At 43.3% G+C, this 25,333-nt stretch overlaps 1 protein-coding gene across 2 annotated transcripts in view; it reads left to right on the plus strand.

Moving 5' to 3' along the window:
* Positions 1-25,333, plus strand: part of COG2 (component of oligomeric golgi complex 2) — a 42,581-nt gene continuing 17,248 nt past the window's right edge. For both annotated transcript variants that reach the window (XM_024765592.1, XM_024765593.1), the window contains exons 1-9: positions 1-153; positions 9,617-9,778; positions 10,907-10,972; positions 13,158-13,238; positions 15,098-15,201; positions 18,066-18,174; positions 19,214-19,393; positions 21,052-21,176; positions 24,774-24,900. In XM_024765592.1, the coding sequence (XP_024621360.1) occupies positions 82-153; positions 9,617-9,778; positions 10,907-10,972; positions 13,158-13,238; positions 15,098-15,201; positions 18,066-18,174; positions 19,214-19,393; positions 21,052-21,176; positions 24,774-24,900 (1,026 nt within the window). In that variant the 5' untranslated portion in view covers positions 1-81. The remainder of the gene's footprint in view (positions 154-9,616; positions 9,779-10,906; positions 10,973-13,157; positions 13,239-15,097; positions 15,202-18,065; positions 18,175-19,213; positions 19,394-21,051; positions 21,177-24,773; positions 24,901-25,333) is intronic.

Raw genomic sequence — 25,333 nt, forward strand, 5'->3', positions numbered from 1 at the left:
GCCGCCGAGTCCGTGCGCTCAGCGTCCTGCTCCCTCGCCTCGTCCGGGTCTCGGCGCTGAGAGGCGGCGGCGGCCGGCGGGATGGAGAAAAGTAGGATGAACCTACCTAAGGGGCCGGACACGCTCTGCTTCGACAAGGACGAGTTCATGAAGGTGCGCGCTGGGGCTCCGCTTCCCGAGCCGGCGGCGGGGGGCCTGCCCTCCTTTCTCTCCGGGGCCTCCTCGGGCCGCGCCCGTTCCGGACCGGCCCCCGGCGGGACCTCGCTGCTCCTCGCAGTGGGTCTCTTGGCCTCAGGTGTGGCCGGGGCACCCTGGAGAAAGCACCACTGTGAAATCGTGCGTAGTGAGCGAAAAGGCCTCGAAGTTGTGTGCCAGTGGTTTTGAGCTAAGTATAATAAGCTCCTGTTATTACCCGACCCCGTTAGCATGCAGTGCAGTAGGATTGCCAGTCCCCTGGCCAGACAGAAGCTTGTTGACCAGCGCCTTGCACCTAGAAGCTCAGTACTAATGCATTGACCAAATCTCTGAACTCACGTCCATACCGAGGGATCAGGTGGGGGGAAAAGGCACTAAATCGAAAGATTTTCCTTAACGTTCACCAAAAGCTTCTGAATGAGATATTTAAAAGATGAGAATCTTCTCACTTTGTTGCGATACAACAAAGCAAGCTATTCTCCTTTTCTAAAGTTTGCCCTACTGCTCTTTATAAGGTGACCTCGAAGTTGGTCTGCATGTCATTGTAGGACATAAACTTACATAAACAGAATAGCAATATAAACCGAAAACATTTTATGGATAATAAAGGTTCATCAGGCACAGCCTTGAAAATACCCAAGATTTGAATCAGAGCTAGGAGGAACTTTGCATACCTATTTGGTGTAACCCTCTCGGTCTGTACTTAAACTACCAAGAAACATATTTATGTTTTATATCTAAGGATTGGGGGTTTTGATACCACTAAGTGGCTCTTTTCAGTGTTAAAAAGGTAAACGTTTTGGCTCAGTAGACGCTAAACTTTTAAGGAAGTGAGTGTAAATCCCTTACTGTTCTTTTTTGATGACTTTAAGTCATACTATGTTTTTTCTTATTTTAGGTTCATCACTCTCTCTCTCTTTTTGATATTTGCAGTCAGATCACATCTCTGGTTTTAAAAAGTATTTATATCTGTTTTCTTTATGGCTGAGTAATAATCCATTGTATATATGTACCACACTTTCTTTATCCATTCCTGTATTGATGGACATTTACGTTGCTTCCGTGTCCTGGCTATTGTAAATAGTGCTGCAGTGAACACTGGGGTGCACATAACTTTTCAAATTATGGTTTTCTTCAGATATATGCCCAGGAGTGGGATTGCTGAATCATATAGTAGTTCTATATTTCGCTTTTTAAGGCATCTCTATACTGTTCCTAAAAAAAGACGAAATAACGCCATTTGCAGCAACATGGATGGACCTAGAGATGATCATACTAAGTAAAGTAAGTCAGACAGAGAAACACAAATACCATATGATATCACTTATATGTGGAATCTAATTTTTAAAAATGATACAAATGAACTTATTTACAAAACAGAAACAGACTCACAGATCTTAAAAGCATACTTAGGTTACCAAAGGGGAAACGTGCCGGGGAAGTGATAAGAAGGGAGATTGGGATTGACATATACTCACTACTGTGTATAAAATAGGTAACTAATAAGGACCTTCTGTATAGCACAGGGAACTCTACTCAGTATTATGTAATAAACTATATGGGAAAAGAATCCAAAAAAGAGTGGATATAAGTATAACTGAGTCACTTTGCTGTACACCTGAAACTAACACAACCTTGTAAGTCAACTATACTCCAATAAAAAAATTTTTTTTAATGTGGTAAAAAACGGTATTTCCATCTGGATTCTCTCCAGTGTGGCCATATCATTTTTAGTATGCGGGGCTGTCTAGACCCAGGAATGATGTACTCTTGTTCTCGTACAGTGGTGTTTCTGCTAAACCACGGCAAGGAAGAGCGTAACTTGTCAGGGATGTGTGAAAGGGACCGAGGAGTGAACTTGCTGATCCAGGAACGCTTTGTTCCACCCCCTGGCTGAGAGCTGCCCTGGAGCGAGGGTAGAAAGAAAGACCATGATGAGAAGAGGCGCACTAGAAGAAGAAAAGGCACAAGCAGAGATCAGGGGCTTTGTTCTGACTTCTGATTTCAGGAGTCTCAGAATACAGAAAACTTAACTTGTCCAACTTTTGCCTTCTTCAAGGCTTCCTTCAGGCTCAGTACCAGCATTCTTTCGGACCTGCTAGCCCCACCATGTTTCTTGCTCTGAGATGGCAGAATGCCTTTGGCAAGAGCAGCTGCAGAAAGCAGAAAGCTCAAAATATAAGTTCTAAAGTAGAACCTGCAGTAAGGAGAGGGCAAACTGGGAAGGTGGCTGGAATGGCCATATTCTTCCATGGCTCCTAAGCCTCTGAATGTGCCCTGCAATTTGTAGTGCTGATAAATGTGACCACTTCACGTGTAGAAGAAAAATACCTAGGACAGCTATCCTGTGTTAAATGTTTTTGATTTTCTAGGTGAGACCTGGAGATAAAGGTTATTTGCGATTTGTGTTTCCTTCAGAGAGACGTTTTATAAGTTTTAGTTCCATGGCAGAAATGGTGGGTGGAGAGCTTGCTGTCGGGGTTATATTTCTACCTCTGTGTCTCATTCAGCACATTTTGTAATTTGTTCCTGTGGGAAAGTTAGGGAATGTCCTATTTGCATTAGGAGAGTTGAGATTACTTGAAATCCAGTCGTTGGGTTGGAAACTGTGTCATTAGTCTGCCATACGTGACGAGGGCCTGTTAGGACAGTGGTAGCAGTTGCTCACTTAATAAACAGTCATTCATTGATCACCTGCTTTGTGTCACCCAGCAATCTAGACGGGATAGTACAAGGGTACATAAGATATGGTTTGGGCTGTTGAGTATGGTCACAGGAAGACCACCGTGTGTGCTGAGAAACTGGACCTAGTCGAGAGGCTGGAAGGCTGGCCAGGAGTGAGACGGGAAAGGTAGGAGGGCAGCTGAGCTGCGGTCACGTTTAAAGCAGATTACATGGGCATGTCTGTTGCATTGGAGCAGCATTAGAGGGCGCTGTGCCACTGGTTACTTCAGGTTAATATCGGATTCCAGCTCAAGGGAAAATTGTGTTGGATTTGAACTGATGAGCTAATATTTTGATACGGACCGTTCTTGCACATGTGTTTCAGTCCTAACTCAGTGTCTTAGTGGTATCTCAGACCTTTAGGAAAGTATTTAATAAATTCTTAATAAATAGCAAACTACCTTTCTGAACACAGGAAAAAAAAAAGAGGCTACTAAAAAGTTATTTCAGTGGTCCTTGTGAGATCTAATGAGAAAGAGGAGGGGACAGATTTGTGGAAGATGGAGGTGATCAAAAGACAGGAGTGGCAGATGGAAGAATCACTTGGGGCAGAGGTGGTGATGACATCATACCGTTAGCTTCGTCACCTTGCAGAAATCTTTAGCGCGCGTTGATAGCCAGCTATCAGATGAAATAGGACCTAAGATCTTGGTAGCAGGAAGAGAAAGCGGCCTACTAACAAAGATAAATTAGATCCCTTTACCTAGGAGTGCTGTTGGAATAGTAGCTTTCCCCTTCTAGCCCAGCGTACGACTTCGCTTCCTGTTTTATAGCAAAAATAGTGTCATCGAATGGGAACTCCTTCATCTTGCTGACGATGACGGCTCGTTCTTGTATTTGTGCCCGTTCTCTTTCTCCTCCTCGCCTGTTACGTAGAGGGGTTTTCCGTCCTTCCTTCCTTCCGCCCATGCTTGGAGCCCAGGCCCTCCTGCACTCTCCCCACTGGCTTTCAAACACTCTTGCTTTAGTCTCTTCCCCTTGACCCTCCTGCCTCTAGTCTGTCCTGTCACACTCTTCCACATTACAGCCAAATGCTCCAGTTGTTGTTACTTCCTTCCGCGCTTTTTGGCCATTTGTGTGTCTTCTTTGGAGAAGTGTCTGTTCAGCTCCTTCGCTCATTTTTTAATTGGGTTATTTGTCTTTTTATTGTTGAGTTGTAAGAGTTTTTGTATATTCTGGATATTAGACCCTCATCACATATATGACTTGCAGATATTTTCCACCATTCAGTGGGTTGTCTTTTCACTTTTTTAATAGTGTCTTTTGACACATAAAAGTTTTTATTTTGATCGCGTTCAATTTTTCTATCATCTTGATGCTTTTTGTGTCATATCTAAGAAATGACTGCCTAATTCAAGGTCACACGGACTTTCACCTGTTTTCTTCTAAGTTTTATAGTTTTAGCTCTTCTATTGAAGTCTTTTGATCTATCTTGACTTAAATTTTCGTTTATGGTGTGAGGTTGGTGTCCACATTCATTCTCTTCCGTGTAGATATTCTCTTGTCTTAACGTCAGTTGTTGAAGAGACTCTTCTTTCCCCATTGAATGGTCTTGGCGCCCTTGTAAGAAATCAGTTGACTATAAATGTATGGGTTTTAAGTTCTTTCTTTTTAAATGTTTAGGAAATCTACAGTGTAAAGTAAAACTATTCCTGATGAATGAAATGTGGCAGTTGTTACATACCACTGAGTTTGGGGTTGTTTGCTGTCATAGCAAAAGCTGCCTAATTCAATATTCACAGATGTTCTAAGTATTTAGTCTCGTGCAATGCAACGCTTGTTTATCTAAGAACAAATATATAATCGGCAAGTTGAGCGCTAATATTGCCTAATAGCATTTGTTTGTGAGAGTTGAGTTATATGATTTAGAATGTCACCATGAAGTTCATACCTGAACTTCATCCATCTGAAGTTCATACCTTCAAAGATGATGTACTCAGGCAAGCAGAGTGCTCTGCACAGTCATACAGCTGGTTAATAGCAAGGCCAGGATGTCAGGCTGAGGCCTGCCCACACGTTCTTGCTGCGATTGCTGTGTAACTATGGATGTAAGGTGTTACCTGGGGTCGTCTCAAGCAGCAAAATGTCTAGGCTAATTCTGGCTCTAGGTAAAGAAGCAGATGGTTTTCACTAAGTGGCTGTGAAATTGCAGTTTGGTAAGAAATCCTCTTATCTGACACTATCAGAGCAGGTGTTTGGGTGATTAAGAAAGTCAGTTTTTAAAAGTACTCAAGGGATGGTGCTTGAGTCCTTAACGTTTTTGTTTTGTTTTGTTTTGTTTTTTTGTTTTTTTTGTTTTTTTTTGTTTTGTTGTTTTTTTTTCTGTATGCGGGCCTCTCACTGTTGTGGCCTCTCCCATTGCAGAGCACAGGCTCTGGACGCACAGGCTCAGCGGCCATGGCTCACGGGACCAGCCGCTCCGCGGCATGTGGGATCTTCCCGGACCGGGGCACGAACCCGTGTCCCCTGCATCGGCAGGCGGACTCCCAACCACTGCGCCACCCGGGAAGCCCGAGTCCTTAATGTTTTATTTTCAGTCATACGTGTGTACATTTATTCTCCATTGATGTGGTACCAGGCTCTTTTCTCTGAAAATTTGTCTGCTGATTCGATTTCTAGATTGTCCTTTAAGTCGGATGAGAACCCTAAGGCATCTGCAAAGAATCTGATATAGGATCCTCCAAGATTTGTATGACCCCCCTTCCCGCTGCCCTACCTGGTTCATGGTCATGTGATAGATAATTGAGTAAAAATTGTCTTGTCAATTTCTCAGTATCGGGTCTTCACAGAGCATCATAGTTTTCATGGAAACAGTTGTCTTCTTGCACTTACATTTTGTTGGTTTATATAATGTTTAATAAAATTTTGTAATTTTGATGATAAGTACAAGTGACCTTAACAAGTTCGGGAATCATCACATCTGATTCTTGGTGACTAAACAGCTCAGCTAGTAGCAGAGTCATAGGTACAATAGACAGTAACCTGCTGGCCGTATGCATGTCTGCCTCCCAGGGGCATCAGAATGTTATAAAGGGAGGTGGCATGGCGAACCTGTGAGACCAGTACTTGGAAGTTGGTTTTGAAAGATTCTGGGGCTTCCCTGGTGGCGCAGTGATTGAGAGTCTGCCTGCTAATGCAGGGGACATGGGTTCATGCCCCGGTCCAGGAGGATCCCATGTGCCGCGGAGCGGCTGGGTCCGTGGGCCGTGGCTGCTGAGCCTGTGCGTCTGGAGAGACCACAGCAGTGAGGGGCCCGCGTACCGCAAAAAAAAAAAAAAAAGGAAGAAAAAAATGTTATAAAGGGAGGTGGCATGGCGAACCTGTGAGACCAGTACTTGGAAGTTGGTTTTGAAAGCTTCTGAACATCTGTTCTGTGGAATACTCAACGTCCATATAAAATGTCAGTACAGATTTATATGCATTATGAAAAGACATTGAGGTTATATTTTTACATGGGGAAAAGTAGCTTAGAAAAGGTTTATTAAGATTGTGTGTGTGTGTGTGTGAGAACACAGGAAGAGGTCTCGGGTTTCGTTGAAGATGCTGACGTAGGAGGATCCTGAACTCACCTCCTCGCATGGACACACGAAATCGACAGCTACTTAATGGAACAATTTCCTCTGAGAAAACCCCCCAAAACTAGCTGAGCATCTCCTGCACATCTGGCAAACAAGCAAAAACCCACATCAAAGTGGGTAGGAGAGGCTGAGACACAGTCTCACCATACACCCCTCCGCCAGTGTGGTGACCCACAATCAGGGGGAACTCCCATCCCAGGCTGCTCCCCGAGGAGCGAAGGGTGTGAACCCCACCCCTGGCACCCCTACTTTCAAGACTTGCATCTGGGAGATGAGCCCCCAAGACATCTAGCTTTGAAAGTCAATGGAGCTGGCATCTGGAAGACCCATGAGGCTACAGTGACCTGAGAAACAGTTTTTGAAGGGGCAGCATGAACTTACCCTCCCCAAAAAGAAAGCTTCTGAACATCTGTTCTGTGGAATACTCAACGTCCATATAAAATGTCAGTACAGATTTATATGCATTATGAAAAGACATTGAGGTTATATTTTTACATGGGGAAAAGTAGCTTAGAAAAGGTTTATGAAGATTGTGTGTGTGTGTGTGTGTGTGTGAGAACACAGGAAGAGGTCTGGGGTTTCGTTGAAGATGCTGACGTAGGAGGATCCTGAACTCACCTCCTCGCATGGACACACGAAATCGACAGCTACTTAATGGAACAATTTCCTCTGAGAAAACCCCCCAAAACTAGCTGAGCATCTCCTGCACATCTGGCAAACAAGCAAAAACCCACATCAAAGTGGGTAGGAGAGGCTGAGACACAGTCTCACCATACACCCCTCCGCCAGTGTGGTGACCCACAATCAGGGGGAACTCCCATCCCAGGCTGCTCCCCGAGGAGCGAAGGGTGTGAACCCCACCCCTGGCACCCCTACTTTCAAGACTTGCATCTGGGAGATGAGCCCCCAAGACATCTAGCTTTGAAAGTCAATGGAGCTGGCATCTGGAAGACCCATGAGGCTACAGTGACCTGAGAAACAGTTTTTGAAGGGGCAGCATGAACTTACCCTCCCCAGGGCCTGACACAGACACAGCAACTGAAAAGGGCCCAGACTTGCTGTGAAAAAGGCTTGTTTATCTCAAAGCATCGGCCTGAGGGGCAGGCTTCTAACTTCGCCCACGTCTGGGGGCTTGGAGGCCGGCGGGGCCACCTGTGCTCTCTCTCTCCTTGCTCCACTCAACAGTATCTCCTGGAAAGGAACGTGTGTACTTGGTCTGGCGCCCTGATTTTTGCAGCTGCTGCCTGGGGACACCTCTTAGGTCACCTGGCTCTGGTGGCCAGTGAGGTTTACGTTTGTAGGTCCCCAGTGTTCATTGCAGTATTATTTGCAATAGTCAAGACGTGGAAGCAGCCTACGTGTCCATGGATGGATGAATGGATAAAGAAACTGTGATACACACACCACACACTGGGATGTTATTCAGCCACGAAAAAGAAAGAACTCTTGCCCTCTGTGGTGGCAAGGTGGATGGACCTTGAGGGCATTAGTGCTCAGTGACATAAGTTAGAGAAAGGATGATCGTGGTCTCACTTGTGTGTGGGATCTAAAAAGCAAAGCAAGAAAAAATGGACCCACAGGTACTGTTCACATGGGTGGTTACCAGAGGCAGCCGGTGGGGAGTGGGCAGAATGGGCGAAGGGGGTCAGATGGTACAAACCTGCAGTTAATCAGGTAAGTAAGCCTGGGCATGCGGTGTACAGCACGGTGACTGTAGTTAATACCGTGTTGTATATTTGAAAGTTGAAGGGAGTGAACCTTTTTTTTATCAGTCTGTTTAGAAAAGTCATTAAACGATGACAACTACGATAAGCGGCAACAGCGACGAGTCCTCGGCAGTGGAGGGCTGGTACAGTTATTATCGCCCAAAGTGCATCATTTACGTTAAGATTCGTTCCTGGTGGTGTACATGCTGTGAGTTTTGGCAAATGGATAGTGACCTGTATGTACAGCCACAGTGTTGCATGTAATAGCCCTAAAGGCCCTCTGTGCTCTGCCTGTCCATCCTTTTCTCCCTCCGACCCCAGGCAGCCCGCTCATCTTTTTACTGCGTCCATAGTCTTGCCTTTTCCAGAATGCCATATAGTTGGAATCCTGTAGGATATACCCTTTCCAGATTAGCTTTCTTCACTTTGTAATCTTACAAGTTCTCATAGCAGGAAAAGGAAGTGTGTAACGGTGTGTGATGGGTTTTAACTGGACTTACTGTGGTGGTCATGTTATAATAGATACAAACGTGGGATTGTGTTGTGTACCTAAAAGCCATCTAATGTTATATGTCAGCTGTATCTCAACTTAAAGTATAATTTATATTTTAAAGAGAAATCAAAAAGAGTCCGGAAGGCTGTGAATCACGAAGTTAAATAGAAAGACATCCATAGTGCCTGTCTGTAGGGCATCAGGACTGAGTGCTTTTTTTTACTCTCTGTCTTTTGTGTCATTATAGCCCACCCTCCTCCTCGGGTTCCACATCTGTGGATTCAACCAACCATCCATCAGAGATATTTGGGAAAAAAAATTCCAGAAAGTTTCAAAACGCAAAACTTGAATTTGCTGAATTGGCAACTATTTACATAGTGTTAACATTGTATTTACAATTATCTGCATAACATTTGCATCTTACTAGGTATGATGTAATCTAGAGATGACTTAAAGTATACGCAAATACTGCGCCATTTTATATTAGGGACTTGGGCATCCCCAGATTTTGGTGTCCTAGGGGATCCTGGAACCAGGCCCCCATGGATGCTGCGGGATGGCTGTATTTCTTTGCTGGTTGAAAGTTTCACAGTGAACATTTGTTACTTTTAAAGCTAAGGGAAAAGGAGCAATTTCTGTTTTGTGAGGAGCCTATTTAACGTGTGTAGTTAAAAAAAACTAAATCCCTTGTAGAATGTAGGCAGCAGGAGAGAATGCTCTTGGTCAGGGGCCACCCGCTTGGCGCCTTGATAGTGCACAAGCACCTTTATGTCACGTGTACTTAAAAGGACTTTCTCCCAACGGCAGTAGCCTTTCAAATGAGTAGAATGGCGTTTATCTCTTATTCTTTCTCTCCTTTTATTTCTGTGTGTAAAATGTGATATCGTTGCAGTAATTCTTTTTTCTGCTTTTATTTTCAGGAAGACTTCGATGTCGATCACTTTGTGTCCGACTGTCGGAAGCGGGTCCAGCTGGAAGCACTGAGAGATGACCTGGAGCTCTACTATAAGCTGCTTAAAACGGCCATGGTCGAGCTCATCAACAAGGACTATGCAGACTTCGTCAACCTGTCAACGAACCTGGTAAACTTTAAATCCAGAGTTCCTACCAGTCAGTGTATTTACATACGTACTACACACTCTCTTTCTCACTCATGTTTATTCTTAAAAGTGCTGAGTGTTTTTAGAAACCTTTTAGTTGATTTTTCCCCCGGAAACTTGGAGAGATTACTAATCTTATTAATAAAAGAACTAAACTTTCTTGATACACATTTTTTGTTTTGAGTTAGTTTGATTATATTTTGAATGACTTATTAAGAAGTAGTGAAAAGTAAAGGATAACAATCTCAGGAGTGGTTGTTTTTGTTAGTTGCTAAGTGATTACCATGAAATCTCACTGGTTTAGACTAATTTGCTAGAGCAGATACCAACTATTCCTAAGGAAGTGCTTAATTTACTTTCAGGTACTGTGCTAGCCAGACATAGGTTGAGGAAACATTGGCCAATATTGACCTTCAGGTGGCCTGGTTTTATAAAAACATAGGAATGGTTTGTGAGAAGCGCATCAGTTACTTGGAAAAGTTGTTTAGAAATGCTTGAGTTTTAATACTTGGAAAAGTCTTCTTGTTCATACTTTATTTGGTTGTTAAATCTGTTTATCCAAAGAAGTATAGAAAGTCGCCATCTCCATGGGAATTTCAGGAAGCGTTAAGAATAACGAGCTGTGTTTGCTTTTGGGAAGTACACCAGTAAGATAAATGTTCCAGTAGGATTAGAAACCCTGAAAATTTTATTTCCATTCTGTTTAATTTGTATTTTTCTCAAAGGCTCTAATAATACTTAGGAGAGATATAGCTCATCAGACTTTCACATCAGCTGGCTGAACATCATAAGTACAGAGATAGCTATTTTTCCTGTTAAAGTTTTTTTAATTCATTTAAAATTTCATCCAGAGGCAAACTGTACACGAGGAATCTTTGATTTATTACGACTTTCCCTATTTGCATAGTTTCATGTATATCAACAGATTTTTTCACTTTCTGTAAGCAATATTTGTGGTAAGATAGCATTTCTGTTATTTATCTAGTTATTAGCAATATGTGATTGTACGGAAAGAATAACCTAAGTCTAGTACAGCTTTGTTCGTTAAACAGAAGCTTCACTGTCACTCCTGACTCTGACGTGCTTGTGCCAACATGATTTTGCCTTTAGGTTGGCATGGACAGAGCCCTCAGCCAGCTTTCTGTGCCTTTGGGACAGTTACGGGAAGAGGTTCTGGTAAGTCCCCAGGTGCCGGTAAACAGTCTATATGTATAAAGCACGTTACGCTCGTTTGCCTTCTCCAATAAGAACTCCTTTAATGTGTTAGGTTGTTGTGGTGGTGGTTTAATGGTCCGTGATTATAGTACTCACCTTCAAAACTGGTGAAAATGATTCTCTACTTTTTGCATGTGATATCACAGACTAAAAACGTGTTTGGTTTGAAGACGACAGATCGTCAAAGAGTAGACACTTTTAAATGTCAGGGCGGAAAAGAAGGGTATTTCAAAATTTAACTTGTTAATACCACCTCCCCCATCTGTAAGTGGTCTCCAACTTAGAACTGGCTGACGTATAGTTTAAAATTTGTAATTTTACAAGTGTTTTCCCCGACAGTGTTTTACATGTGGTTAGGTTCCTGGACCAGTCTACAAAAGCTGTTTAACCCCTGTATGTAACTGAAGGATAATATAAATAGCGTGTAACGCCTAGTTTCTGGGAGAAACTCTCTCCCGTGGGAATGGGAGTGTCTGCCTGTAAGCCTTGAGGACAGGGACCCCATCTGGATGGACAGTGGAGCGGGAGTTTTGGCATCACCTCTGACAGGAGACCGTGTGGCCTGCCCTCCCCTCACCCGCTCGTCTGTGCTAGGCACCCCGACCTCCATTGTCCCTTAGTTGTGATGCACTGCACCATCGCTTCCTGTGTGTGTCACCACTGGACCACGCCAGACCAAGTGGCCTCACGCACCTTGCCCCCGAGACAGCGCCTGGCACGTGCGAAGCTCTCAGTAGGTAACGTAGGTAAAGAGGCCCTGCCTGGATAGAACTGAAGGAAATGCAGGGTAATGGGAGTGTCAGAGCTGAGAAGTCCCGAGGAGGGGTAGGCGGGAAAGACTTCATAAGAGAGATAAGTGTTGAGCTGTGCCTTGAACTAGCAGATGTGTTTGAAAGTGTATGTCTTTGAATTTTACAAAAGCTCATTACAGTGCTTTTCCTTGGAGTGGAAGGAAAGGGGTTTGTGGCCCGCTGCTGGGCTGCGCGGCAGCTTCTGCGTGGCTCTCCTGCCTCCTCCTCGGTGCTCCCTCACCTCCCAGCCTCGTGGCTGACGTCTCCTGGGCCTCAGCCTGTGGTAACCTCCCACTCTTCTCTGTGCGCTCTCTCCGCTCTGCTGACCTGTGCTTTGAACTTCCTGGGCTGCTCTCACGCCTCCGGGCTCTAGTCCTGCCCTGCCACCTGCCAGTACCACGTCGCCTCCCTTATTCTGCAGCTGTCTTTATAGCCACCTTTCTCCTCACCAGCCACAGACCTCACCTGCCTTTTTGACCTCAACTCACGACGCTGCTCTGAGATTCTACGATCATTGAGGGATAAGACTGTTTCTGTCTAATTCATCATTGTAGCCTCACTGGCTACCACGGTAGCTGACATTTAATGGACATTTCATAATGTTTATTGAATGAATGAATTCACCTCTCCATAAAACTTTTGTGATTTATCTAGTTAATTCTGATCGTTTCCATTACCTTCATTTTGGCCTCAATTCTTCATACTTGGCTTAATTTATTAGCTTCTGGACAAGTTTCTCCACCTATGACCTCTGGCTTTTCCTGGCCATTCTGTTCCTTACTTCTTGATTCCTACCATCCCCCAAACAGCATTTCATCAGGAAATATCAGTGCTTCGGGATTCTCTAGTTCCCTAAAATGTGTAGAATCTAAAGTCCTCCTAAATCAACCCCTCCCTGTTTATTTCTACTCCTCTGCAAAATGAAGCCTGCAGTGCACCCGGGTGCATGCCTCACCCACCCTGAGTGTGCGCCGTCAGTTGTGTCTTCCCACCTTTGTCTTCCGATAACCTCCTCTCCACCATCGTCAGCTTCCACAGGGTCAGACTCAAGTCCCATCCCCTGTGCCAGACTCTCCTATCCTTTGATTCAGATGATTTCTTGAACGACATTGACGGTGCATGTATTATTATTCCTTCGGCCGTTGATCCTCCATAACCTTGGCTTTATAGGTCATTTTGCCCCCAAACCATGAGTGCCCTCGGCAGCAGTTGTATCTGATATTATGTATTTTTGTCAATATCTGCATAATACTGGCCCGAAGATAAAATTAAGTTCTGTGGAATTTAATTAAATGTGTAAGTTTCGTAATGTCACAAAACAGTTTCTGCTGTATGTTTTCTTTATTCTTTTAAAGAGTCTTAGGTCATCTGTCAGTGAAGGAATTCGGGCAGTAGATGAACGAATGTCTAAACAAGAGGACATTAGGAAAAAAAAGGTAGGTTGCACATGGCTTCATGGTAGCACCTTGGAGTTAACGGCACTTCCGCACATGTGGTCTGATTTATTTCTCTTGGTACCTTGGCAGAGAGGAAGTGTGGGGTCTCTCCTTATTTTTAGGCATCAGTGTTCAGCAAAGTTCGCGAGGGGTCGAGGCAGAGCTGGAGCCCAGGTCTTCTCACTCCTGGGCTGATTAAGGTCCTGTTAATAAGAGAGGTGTGCTAAGGTAACTAATAGAAGGAAAAGACGAAGAAAATCGCGTATTCTTCTCGTGCGTTAATTTACTCATGACGGCATTAAAACTTTTAAAGAAAACTAGATTTCTTATGCTGCATGCCAGCTAAAAGCCCTTCCCTCGTGTCTTCTCACACTTTTCAGTACTATGCAAGTGGTTTTTCTCAAAGCCTTTTTCTATGTATCTATATATACTTACGCTTATAATGTCATGTCAACTGTTTGAAATAGTGAGACAGAATTTTAGATGTACCCAAGTGGTCACAAAATTAACATTCCTCAATTTTTCCAAAAGAAGAAACAGTAATAACTGGTATCCGTGAAACACTTTACAGTTTGACAGGCATATAAGTAATTTCTCAGCACCCCTGTAAAGAAAATATTAAAATTTTAGACATTAGGGAGTAAGTGGGCTTTCTAAGACCAACTCTTCCAATGTTCTACTGCAGGTTGAAAAACTAGTGTGTTGCTCTCATTCTGCCACGTTTATTTCTTCTTTTGTTTCCACTTGTTAACTGTACCTCTGCATGCACTACTTTTACATTTTACTGGTCCTGTGTTTTAATTTCATTATCTGACTTTAGGGATGTAATGGCAGAGTTAGGATTAGAATTTGAGACTTCTGACGCTAGCCTGGTGCTCGGTCAGTGTTTGCTAAATGTATTAGCATATTTTTCAAAATCTCAAGGGAGAGAAGCCTATTTTGAAACCTTCTGTTTAATTCTCCTTTAAATGTCAGCTTCCGTCCAAAGATTTCAAGAATGCAGTGCCTTTCTAGAAAAGATTGTAAGCTTTGTGAGAGCAGGGAATTTCTGCCTGTTTTATTCACCCGTGTCCTCACTGTCTAGAAGAACGTCTGGTGCACAATAGGTGCTCGGTAACTATTTGTTTAATTTTTTTTGTCTTTTTTTAAATTAATTTTTATTGGAGTATAGTTGCTTTACAGTGTAGTGTTAGTTTCTGCTGTGCAGCAGTGAATTAGTTATACATATCTCCACTCTTCTTTCGATTTCCTTCCCATTTAGGTCACCACAGAGCATCGAGTAGAGTTCCCTGTGCTGTACAGTAGGTTCTAGTAACTGTTCGTTTAACGAATGACTTTCTTTTTGTTCTTTTAAGGATGAGAGTTTTTATAATATTCCTCAACCTCTTTGATAATATTTATTGTGTAATAATGTCTTTAATGAATTGACGCTTAGGCATATAATTGTGTCGTATACATGTAAATAGGATAAAGATGATCAGAAACTAAAATTGAAACACGAGAAAAGGGTCATAAGAAAATAAATGTAGTGCCTATAGAGGGGTTCATTTAAGATGGGGAAAAGAAAGAAGAAATAAAAATGCAGGAAATGAGAAAACAAAAAAAAGTCTAGTTTTTTTTCTTTTTTTAACTATTAACTTGTAATAGAATATTGAAATATGCTTCTTCTGGGCAGCTAAAATTAAGTTTTACATTCTTGGGAATTCAGTGTTATGTAGAAGTATTCAAACTGTAGAGCGCTCTACACACTTCAAGTTGACTTTTGGCTTTGTATTTCCCTGCATTTAGAAAGGGGAAATAAGATAATTAAGATTAAACATCATGATAACTTCTTTTTGGCTTCATTTTTATTTTTATAGATATGTGTGTTGAGGCTTATACAGGTTATTCGATCAGTTGAGAAAATTGAAAAAATCTTAAATTCTCAACATTCTAAAGAAACATCTGCACTGGAAGCAAGCAGGTAAGTATTTTTTACTAAATATCACATAAATTAGTACTTTACACCCAGGCTACTTTTTTTTTTTAGTTAAAACGCATTTCTGATAAAGAAGAAAAGCCAAGCGTATGGCTCAGTGTTTTTGAACGTAGCTTATGAAAAGTGGAGGGCGTGAGACGGTAGAGTTTATAGTACATCCCTCTGAAACCTTCGTGGTGATGGACCACTGTCCCAACACGTCACCTTACAGGGAGTCAGAGGAGTGTGCTTTCAGTGGAAGATTTTTATCTTTGGGATCGCCTTGTGTAAGCACTGGCAAAATCCTTTGGTCCTCCAGGTATGGAATGGCTTTTATCTCTCATAAGTTTATGTAGACATGCCCAGAGTATCACCATTCATGTATCTTGCACTAGCATTGTAGCGTTAAGAAACGGTATAGGACACATTTAGTTAAAATTTATAAACGGGAAAGAAACCTTGTGAAATTAGAAAAAAATGACCATTTCCTTTGTTACACTGTGACCGTCTTATTACCTTCCTAGTGTGAATTCTAAATCAGCCAGGTAGATGAGTGGCTCAGAAAATGAGTGGATCACACCAGCACCATGGTGCCATGGGAGGAGCACAAGTTTGTGCCGCATCTCCCACCGGGCAGCCTGAGTCATGGAACCTCAGCTCCCTGTGTCTTGGGCAGCGTAAGGCTAATAGTAACTCCACTGGCAGGGCTGTCTGACAGTCAGCTCGGTAGCCTGCACCCGGCATGTCGTAGGCCCTCACACATCTAATTTGGGTCTGACACGAGCTTCTCCTAAAGGCACGTGGACAGCCATAACATCTTTCCCTGAGTAATGTTGGATAATCTGCTGCAAAACCAGCCAAAGCCAAATTGAATGCACCTATACCAGAGTCTTACCGTACGATGAAGCGTGTTGGACTTCTTAATTTTAGGAATCAGAATGTGAGATTTGGGAGCACCTGAAAGGCAGTATGCTCCATATCTCTCGTCGTATAGATTGAGGAATGCGGCATCCAAAAAGGAAGTGATTCTCCTGTCCTGGGTCTCTACTTCCTTTCATAGTCAAGATGTACAAACAAGTGGTCAGCACTCGCTGTCTCTGTCCCTTCAGCCCCCCGCCCTCGCGCTCCTGCCCTCACCTCCGCTGGCCAGCGTCTCCGCTGCTGTCCTTTCTGACCCGTCCCTTCTGACCCGTCCGGTGGAGCCGTTTGTCTTGAGCTGCTCCGCGTCTCTCTCACCCTCAGCAGCACTGGAAGCTCCTGCCAACTGGTCCGCACTCGACATCCGCCATACCTGCCTCCCTGTTTTCTTTCCACTTGGGTCCGTTCCTACTCCCTTCCTCATTGATGTCTTTTTCTATGATACTATTCCTTTGCGATGTTCCATCTTTTTTTTTTTTTTTTTTTTTCTCCTTTTTGGCCGCACCGCATGGCATGTGGTATCTCAGTTCCCCAACCAGGGATCGAGCTGTGGCCCCCTGCAGTGGAAGCGCAGAGTCTTAACTGCTGGACCGCCAGGGAAGTCCCTCAATGTTCCATCTTTAATGTAATAGATATTATGCTGTTTCTTGCTCAGAATCACCTTTGAGTACTTTTAAAAAATTCAGATCAGCAACTTTGAGCTGTAGAGAAAGGAAAACCAGGGCAATGTAAGTGAATGGTAACTACAGCATGCTTCTTAGTCCAAGAAACGTTTAGATAATTTATAATGAATAGATCCACACTAGGTTACTCAGGAAAGAGGGATTGACCTTTTGGGTTGGTCTTGCAGGGGAATTGCTCTCCCTCTAAACTAGTTTTTTGTGTTTTTTTGTTTTTTTTTTTTTTTGCGGTACGCGGGCCTCTCACTGTTGTGGCCTCTCCCGTTGCGGAGCACAGGCTCCGGACGCGCAGGCTCAGCGGCCATGGCTCACGGGCCCAGCCGCTTCGCGGCACGTGGGATCCTCCCGGACCGGGGCACGAACCCGTGTTCCCTGCATCGGCAGGTGGACTCTCAACCACTGCGCCACCAGGGAAGCCCTAAACTAGTTTGAATGCTACAGGTACAGGACTGACCTGAAACGGATAGCATCTCATTTCCTTGTGATGTGGATTTTTTCCCCTCACTCACTGATAGGTCGCCATTAGATATAGGATGCCTCGAGAAGCCCAGCAGATGCTTCAGTGCCTTTATATTTTTCTTCTTTTGCTATTTAGCTTCCTTTTGAGTGGTATCGTTGCAATGTATTTTAGAGGAAAGAAGTGCATTTATTACACTTTGTGGCAGACACACAATGAATGTCCTTTCACTAGGACCCAGAGAATACAGATTGACTGCTCTTTCAGCTCTTTGGTAAATGAAAATGTAGAGCTCTTCTGACTTATTTGATGTATTGCCGCTAGAGGGCTGCTTTTATTTTATCAAGGAGACAGCAGTATTTGGTATTTTAGAAGTACTGGAGGTATTTTAGAGGAAGAGAGAATGAGACAGAGCAGTAGAAGGGGATTCAGGTGTAAATAATAGGATAGGGCAAGAGAGGGAAGGGAGGTTAAAGATGAAGAAGGCCATGGACAGGAGAGCCTGGGGGAGGAGGTGGAAACGCCCGTCACACCCACAGTGGCCTGGTCCAGCTCCTGCTTCTTGCTTGGACCCTGTGGCTGAGGCCAGGCAGCGTCAGTGGCTTATACTGAAGTAGTTGCCCACTGTCCTAGAACATGCTGTGCATGTGACTTATGAACGCTGATGGCACGAAGGATGCTTTAGCTTCTACCTCGTAACGGGGCTGTGGAAAAACACAGTGGGTGCTAAAGCATCACCATTGCTAATCATGTGATGTGTTCTCTCGGAAACTTAAAGCCTTTAGGAGTTAAATTTCTCTAATTGTCTCTACTAGCCCACTTCTGACTGGACAGATTTTGGAGAGAATTGCCACAGAATTTAACCAGTTACAGTTTCATGCTGTTCAAAGCAAAGGCATGCCTCTTTTGGACCAAATAAGACCAGTAAGTGTTGTTTTAGATTTTCACACTTTGGTATTTAGGAATTTGCTAAATAACTTTGGTTTTACCTGATACAGGCATACCTCATTTTATTGCCCTTCACGTCGTTGCACTTCACAGATATGTTTTTGTTTTGTTTTGTTTTTTAACAAATTGAAGGTTTATGGCAACTCTGCATCAAGCAAGTCTATCAGCCTACCAGTGCCATTCCAGCAGCATTTGCTCACTTCATGTCTTTGTATCACATTCTGGTAATTTTCACAGTATTTCAAACCCTCCACCAGCAAAATGATTACAGCTCACTGAAGGCTCAGATTACGATTAACATCTTTTAGCAATAAAGTATTTTTTAATTGAGGTAATTAAGGTATATACCTTGTTGTTTTAGACATAATGCTATTGCAGACTTAATATACTGCAGTATAGTGTAAACATTTCCTTTACGTGCACTGAGAGACCAAGAAATCCCAGTGCCCCGCTTTATTGTGGTACTGTTCGATTTATTGTGGTCTGGAACCACACTCGGTATGCCTGTAATGCCTGTGATAATTGTTGATCTGCAGGATTTTGAAGCTAGCTTTGAATTTTTTTCTTCAGTTTTTGTTTTTTGGACCCCTGCCCCCTAAGTGTCACACACTGTAGATTTTGTGTAAAGACACAGGCATATTCTCCGAATTATAAGGGTAAAATTAATTCTAAACTTCATGTAACTTGACACACTGTATGATGTAGTCAGAGTTAATTTATCCGAAACTCTCGACTGGGCTTTAGATTCATGATGTTTGTCAGATTTACTGTGTAGCTTAAGAGGAGAATAACTTTTTTTCTCATTCTGCAATTCTGTCTAAATCCTCCTTTGATATAGCAGAGATTTACTTATAAAGAGATGTGGAGTGGAGGAGAGACTCATTGTTACGCTCCAGAAAATGTTAATATTTTAATTTTACACATATTCTCTTCTAGTGCCGCCAGAGATTTGTTATGTATATATTTGAGTCTTCAGAAATTGTTCCAGCTGCTTTCTTACCTGTTTTTCTTGCAGCGTATAGCTGGCATTACAGCCATGTTACAGCAGTCACTGGAAGGCCTTCTTTTGGAAGGTCTGCGGACTTCCAGTGTCGATGTAATCCGGCACTGCTTACGGACTTACGCCACGATTGACAAGGCACGGGACGCGGAGGCGTTAGTTGGTCAAGTCCTAGTGAAACCATACATGGATGAGGTTTGTGCATCCCCAGGCCTTCATTCAGCAGGCGTTCATAGAGCGTCTGCTGTGTCGGGCGTGAGGGTGGATCAGAGGTCCTTCTGTAAAGATTCTCATAGTTACTGCAGCATCAGTTGTAAGAAAAGGTTGGTCCCTGGTGGTTACAACCAGCATGCAGGAGTCAGGCACCCTCTCTCGTATTTTCTAGTGATGCCGTAGCCCAGGGATTATCTTAATTTAGTAGGGGGCAGGTCTTCCCTAGGGAGAAGGTGTGTATCAGAACATTTTTAGGTCAGTTTTATGCTATGTAAATTATTTGCCAATAAAGTTTTTAAAACGAATCTTTAACTACTGGTCTAGTGGGTAGAATGGAACAAGTAAAGCAGATGCCAGCACCGCAGCTCAAGTGCCTCGTGGTGGGACAGCGGGCCAAGAGCCCTGAGCGTGGAAGGTCTGCGTGGAGGGCTGTCTTCACAGACGTGCTGAGGAGTGTGTGGGCCAGGAAGGTGGGAGGGAGGGAATGTTCACAGATGAAGGGCTTTCATAGGCAAATTAGCAGCGTAATACCTTAAATCCAGAACTTGGCTATCCAGTGTCCTTCACCTACGAGGATACAGTTAAAATTTGGGAAGTGAGCATGTTCTGCCTTTGAGCAGCCAGAATATATTACAGATTGTACCATATGAAGTTGCCAATACTCAGCGTTTTCCGACACGCAAAAATGGCAGCTTTGTCTGGTTCAAACTGGTGGAAGTCACAGGCCCGTCCTCAGTGTTTGCAGACTTTCTTCAGTGCCACATCAGTGTGGACGCTCTTTCTGTCCAGTAAGTACAAAGCCCTACTCACCGTGACTTTGGGGTGAAAGTCTCCCATTTATAAATGGGGAAAATTGAATGTCATTGATAAAAATGAAACTTAAGGATTAATTTCAATAGTCCAGTCAGCTTTCATTAGGATTTCGTTAGGATTAGTAAAAATAAATGATCTGTCAACCTCCTCTGTTTGTATCCTGTTGTACTTCATAGCTGTCTCTCTATAGGAGTGAAAAAGACAAATTACCTACACTATTTCTTTATCACTAAGTGAAAATGGTTACTAATTTGTGCCTTCGTTTTTCATTGAACTGAAGCTAACGTGCTAAATTACAGAAACGTTTGATGTTTCAGTGGCATATTAAATAAACTGTGACCACATGTTAATTGTATTTACATTCGTATGCTTGTCATTCGCCTCTTGATTCTCAACCTTAACACAAAAGATAAAATAATAATAAAGTAAAATAAAATATACTCCCTTCCATCTTCCTCTGTCTCAAACCTTCCCCTAATCTGAATAATGGTATTTAGAAGAAGAGGCCACGGTCAAGACAGCAAGGAGCTGTTGTCATGGGAAATCATCGTTTTATTTCGTTTTCAAGCTCAGGAGGGAAACAGGCGAATGTGTCTGGCTTTTCAGCTTCAGGCCAGTCTCTGTCACCCAGCCTGTGTCTCCCCCAGGTCAGAGCTATGCACCCGAATCCTGGAACTAGCTCTGAGTGAGGCTGTTACTGTTAGGAAACATGTCAGCTGGGGAGGAGGGGGGCGAGAGGAAACACACTTTCAAGGTTTTCTTTGTTCTTTTCCCTGTGGTATGTAACTCATACTTGTCTTTTTTAAAAACGATGCTCCTTTTACTAGGTGATTGTAGAGCAGATTGTCGATGCTCACCCGAGCGATCTTCAGCTCATGTACAGGAAGCTCCTGGAGTTCGTTCCCCACCACTGCCGCCTCCTTCGAGAGGTCACGGGAGGAGCCACCTCAAGGTAGTCTGAGCAGCTGTTCTCAGTGCTCCCGCGGTCCGGGGCTGCGCCTGGGAGCCGCTCGTGCCCTGCTGGTTATTGCTGTCTCGTGTGGACCGGGTTCAGATGCCCTTTCCTGTCTGTGTGTTAGCACAGTGCTCTGAGCTGGGCAGGGGCCGTTAGCCTCGTCTTACAGAGAAGGAAACTGTAGTGGGTGGAACGGAGATGAATGGTGTGTCTCTCTTGAATCCGCAGCCCACGCTTTGCCCTTTCCTACACTGTCATTTCCCTAAACTAGGTTTGAAATAAAAGTTGGTTTCCTTCCATTATTCTAGTGTCATAATCTGTTAATAAATATCAATTCAGTTTAATTCAACAAGTTTTATAAGATTTAATTGTGGTTAAAGTCATCTTCAGTTCTCCCTCCTTTTGTCTGATTTCCATGGTTTTCAGTTCTGTTTTGTAAATACCCCACTGCCTTCCACCACTGCCACTGTCCTGGTCCAGGCCTTTGTCATTTCTCTGTCCACAGTAACAGGTTTTCCCCGCCTGCTCGCGCGTCTCAGTCTGCCCCTCTGCTGGCACGTTTACCCACAGTGCTGAGATTCATGCCCTGCCTTCTTCCTAAGTCTTTAGTGGCTTCCTATTGCTCATTGCGGAAAATGCAGGCTTCTTGATCAGCACACAAGGCCCCTTGTGCTCTGGCCCCGGTGGTCCTCGGGTGGGGCCCTCTGCTCTGTGGTACCCTCGCCCTGGTGTTCTCCAGCACACAGCTGCACTTGCCGGCCCCAGCACACGCTGGGCGGGTCTGTTTTTCCTCGGAGTCCCCTCCGCCTTTCCCGGTCCCTCTTTTTGTTGACCTGTCACTCCACGTGAAGCCCCAGCTCAGATGCCACTTCCTTCAAGAGACCATCTTTTACCCTGATTCTACCTTTAATCCTGTTCTCTGCAGGCCATTGCACGTCGCTCTCACTTTTTCCATCTCAACAGCGCGCTCCCCTCCCGCACGGCCCGCACCTCCCTCCTGGCACGGTGTCGAAGGCAGTAACTGCCCAGTGTTTGCAGGGTGAAAGACTTAACCTCTGTACAGCATTAGAAAGGCAAATGAGGCCCCTGTCTTCATGGAGTGAACATTATACTTGGTCTTGAATTTTTGTTCTTTGAAAAGAAAAAAAATCTGGGGAACAAATATGCTGCTTGACTTGAGAAGTACCCCATTTCCACTACACGATTTCAGATGAAGCCTTGTTTTGCCACTTTTGCTTAGTAATCATGAAGATTTAGTTGGATTTGGATTTGGGGTAAGAATTTCATAGAAGTCATGGGGTAAATTTAAAGAAGCCACAGTTATGAAACAACCAGTCATTAGATTTGACAGGCCTACTAGTCTTGGTCCTGAAATGTCAAGTTACGGAGCCTCACGTGCTCTTTTCCATGGTTTCCAGTGTGGCAGAATTCATGTAGACGCCTCAGAAATCTGAGGACTCTAAACTGTACCTTGGTGGGCCACCTGCATTTGCTTGAGGCCCCGTCGTCCCGCCGCTCCTCACCTTCCCTTGCTCAGCTTCTGCCTCCAGGTGCCCTTTATAGCTGGGGGCACCAGCGACGTTCAAGATTTATCTTCCGAAGAATGTGGATTAGCTTTTCTAACTGTTGATCTCACAGGTTTAAGTTTTCTCTTTGGGGCTTTAGTTAGACATTTACTTCGGGAATGAGGTGATCTTGTCCTTCAGTGTTGTTCAGATTATGTGCATTTGTGTTTTAAAATCTTCAATTCTGTTCCTTCTTTCTTCCGATACCTTAATAGAGCTACTTCTTATTATGATTAAAAGTATATGATATGATACATGGAATTGGGTACGTGGGACACAGGCATCTTCTTTCCCTCCTGGACCCTCCTCCAATCCCACCAGTAATTTCTCATCAATTCCTACCTATTATAGAATGAGATTATCTGATAGCTCTTTCTGAACAGTAAAGCTGAATAAGCTATTTGTCTTGATAGTTTTTGCTAAGAAGGAAAATTATGAAAACTTTTTACTGGTTATTTTTAATTCTTATCAGAATGTTAAATGCCAATTTGTTATCACCACTTAGCTACACAACTCCCCGTTTTGCTAAAAAATAAGACCGTATATTGCATGGATGATCAATTTTAAAGACAGTTATCTTAATATAGAGCATATCAATAACGGAGCAGTCAGAGTGGGTCGATCAGTGAGATGGTGTTGCTTAAAGCTACTTACAGGTCTTTAAGTTCAAGAGAAACTTAAGGAACCTGCTTTTTTTGTTTATGTACTTGTGTATTTAACCACTATTAACATAGCACTTATTGTATGCTGGGCGCCATCCTAAATGCTTTACAAATATTAATCCATATAATGACCCTGTGAGGTACGTATCATTATCATCCCTGTTTTGAAGATGAAGAAACCAAAACACAGAGAAGTTAAATGACCCAAAATTTGAACCCACGTACTCTGGCTCCCGAGTGCATGCTTTTATCTCAGTGTTGTCTCTCATCTAAGTTTGTGAATTAGAAACCCAGAGTCCAGCCTTTTGGCTAAAAATGCAGAATAAAGCATGCACACACAAAAAACATTACCGTTATCAGTTTTTTGTATTAAGATTTGTGATCGAGATTTTACGTAAAATAGTCATAGAACTTTAGAGCTGAGGGTAATCTTAGGGATAGCTGAATCAGAAAGTTGTTAGTAATTGGGCAATTAGCGTGATTTATAGTGCTTTAGAGTTGAGTGGTGTTAAGGTTGAATACAAGACTGCTTTTCTTTTTTTTTTTTTTTAAATATATGTGCTGTCCTGTAGGCATTATTGTTCCATTTACAGAGCACAGGCAGAGTAGATGTAACATAATTCTTCTTTTTTAAAAAAAATTTATTTATTTTTGTCTGCGTTGGGTCTTTGTTACTGCGTGCGGGCTTTCTCTAGTTGCGGCGAGCGGGGGCTACTCTTTGTTGCGGTACGCAGGCTTCTCATTGAGGTGGCTTCTCTTGTTGCCGAGCACGGGCCCTAGGCGCGTAGGCTTCAGTAGTTGCGGCACGCAGGCTCGGTAGTTGTGGCTCGTGGGCTCTAGAGCGCAGGCTCAGTAGCTGTGGCGCACGGGCTTAGTCGCTCCACGGCGTGTGGGTTCTTCCTGGACCAGGGCTCGCACCCATGTCTCCTGCATTGGCAGGCGGATTCTTAACCACTGCGCCACCAGGGAAGTCCCACAAAGACTGCTTTTCCTGTGGTATTAAACTGCTTCTTTTTCAAGACAGAGTATAAACATGGTAGCCCATTTTAGGGGAGAAAATTGTGCCAAGTTAAGTCGGTGTAGTTTTCCATTATCCTTGACCCCAGCTTGCTTACTACTTGATAGATAGATGTAGGAGTCAGGACACAGAGGATGTGTCAGGTTCAAGGTGAGAATGAGATCAAGGAGTGAAATAGAAGTTTGGGTCTAAGAACAAACTAATTGACAGATATCATTTTTTAAAAAAGGTTGAAATAAATTTTAGGCTGAGGAACTTTTATTTTAATAAAAGCACCACAGTGGAATTTTGATTTTTGGAAGTAGAAGATTCTGGTGTATTTGACTGAAATTTTCCTCTTATCTTACAGTGAAAAAGGCAATACTGTTCCCGGATATGATTTTTTGGTGAATTCTGTCTGGCCAGAAATAGTACGAGGATTAGAAGAAAAATTGCCCTCACTTTTTAATCCTGGGAATCCCGATGCCTTTCACCAGGTACCTTTTCCTCCATCGTCTTGATTCTTGAAGATGTTAACCTGAGACTTTAGGATAATCATATCTTTTCTGCACAGTCTTGGTTCTGTGGTTTTAGGAAAAACCACGGTCTGAGTTATGTAGCAAGCATTTACCTTAAAACACACACTGTTTTATTCAAGTCAGTCTCTGATAACTTCAAGGACTAAGAATATTTTTTAGAATGTAAAGTAAAATTCAGCCTAGATGCAGTTGGGACTAGATATGAATATTCTAATTTTAAAAAAGAACCTAAGGACCATTAAAAACAAGGCTGTTTGCAGTTGTTTTCCATGAAAAATTAAGTTTGTAGATCTCTACTGTATCGTTTTGAAGGAAAACGAAATATTGGGTTGGATTTTAAAATGCAATATGTAAGTGTCCTCTATAATTTGAAAGATTAGGAGGCCTTGAT

The sequence above is a fragment of the Neophocaena asiaeorientalis genome, unplaced genomic scaffold (assembly GCF_003031525.2).
Source record: "Neophocaena asiaeorientalis asiaeorientalis breed wild unplaced genomic scaffold, Neophocaena_asiaeorientalis_V1.1 scaffold369, whole genome shotgun sequence".
NCBI classification, from domain to species: Eukaryota; Metazoa; Chordata; class Mammalia; order Artiodactyla; family Phocoenidae; genus Neophocaena; species Neophocaena asiaeorientalis.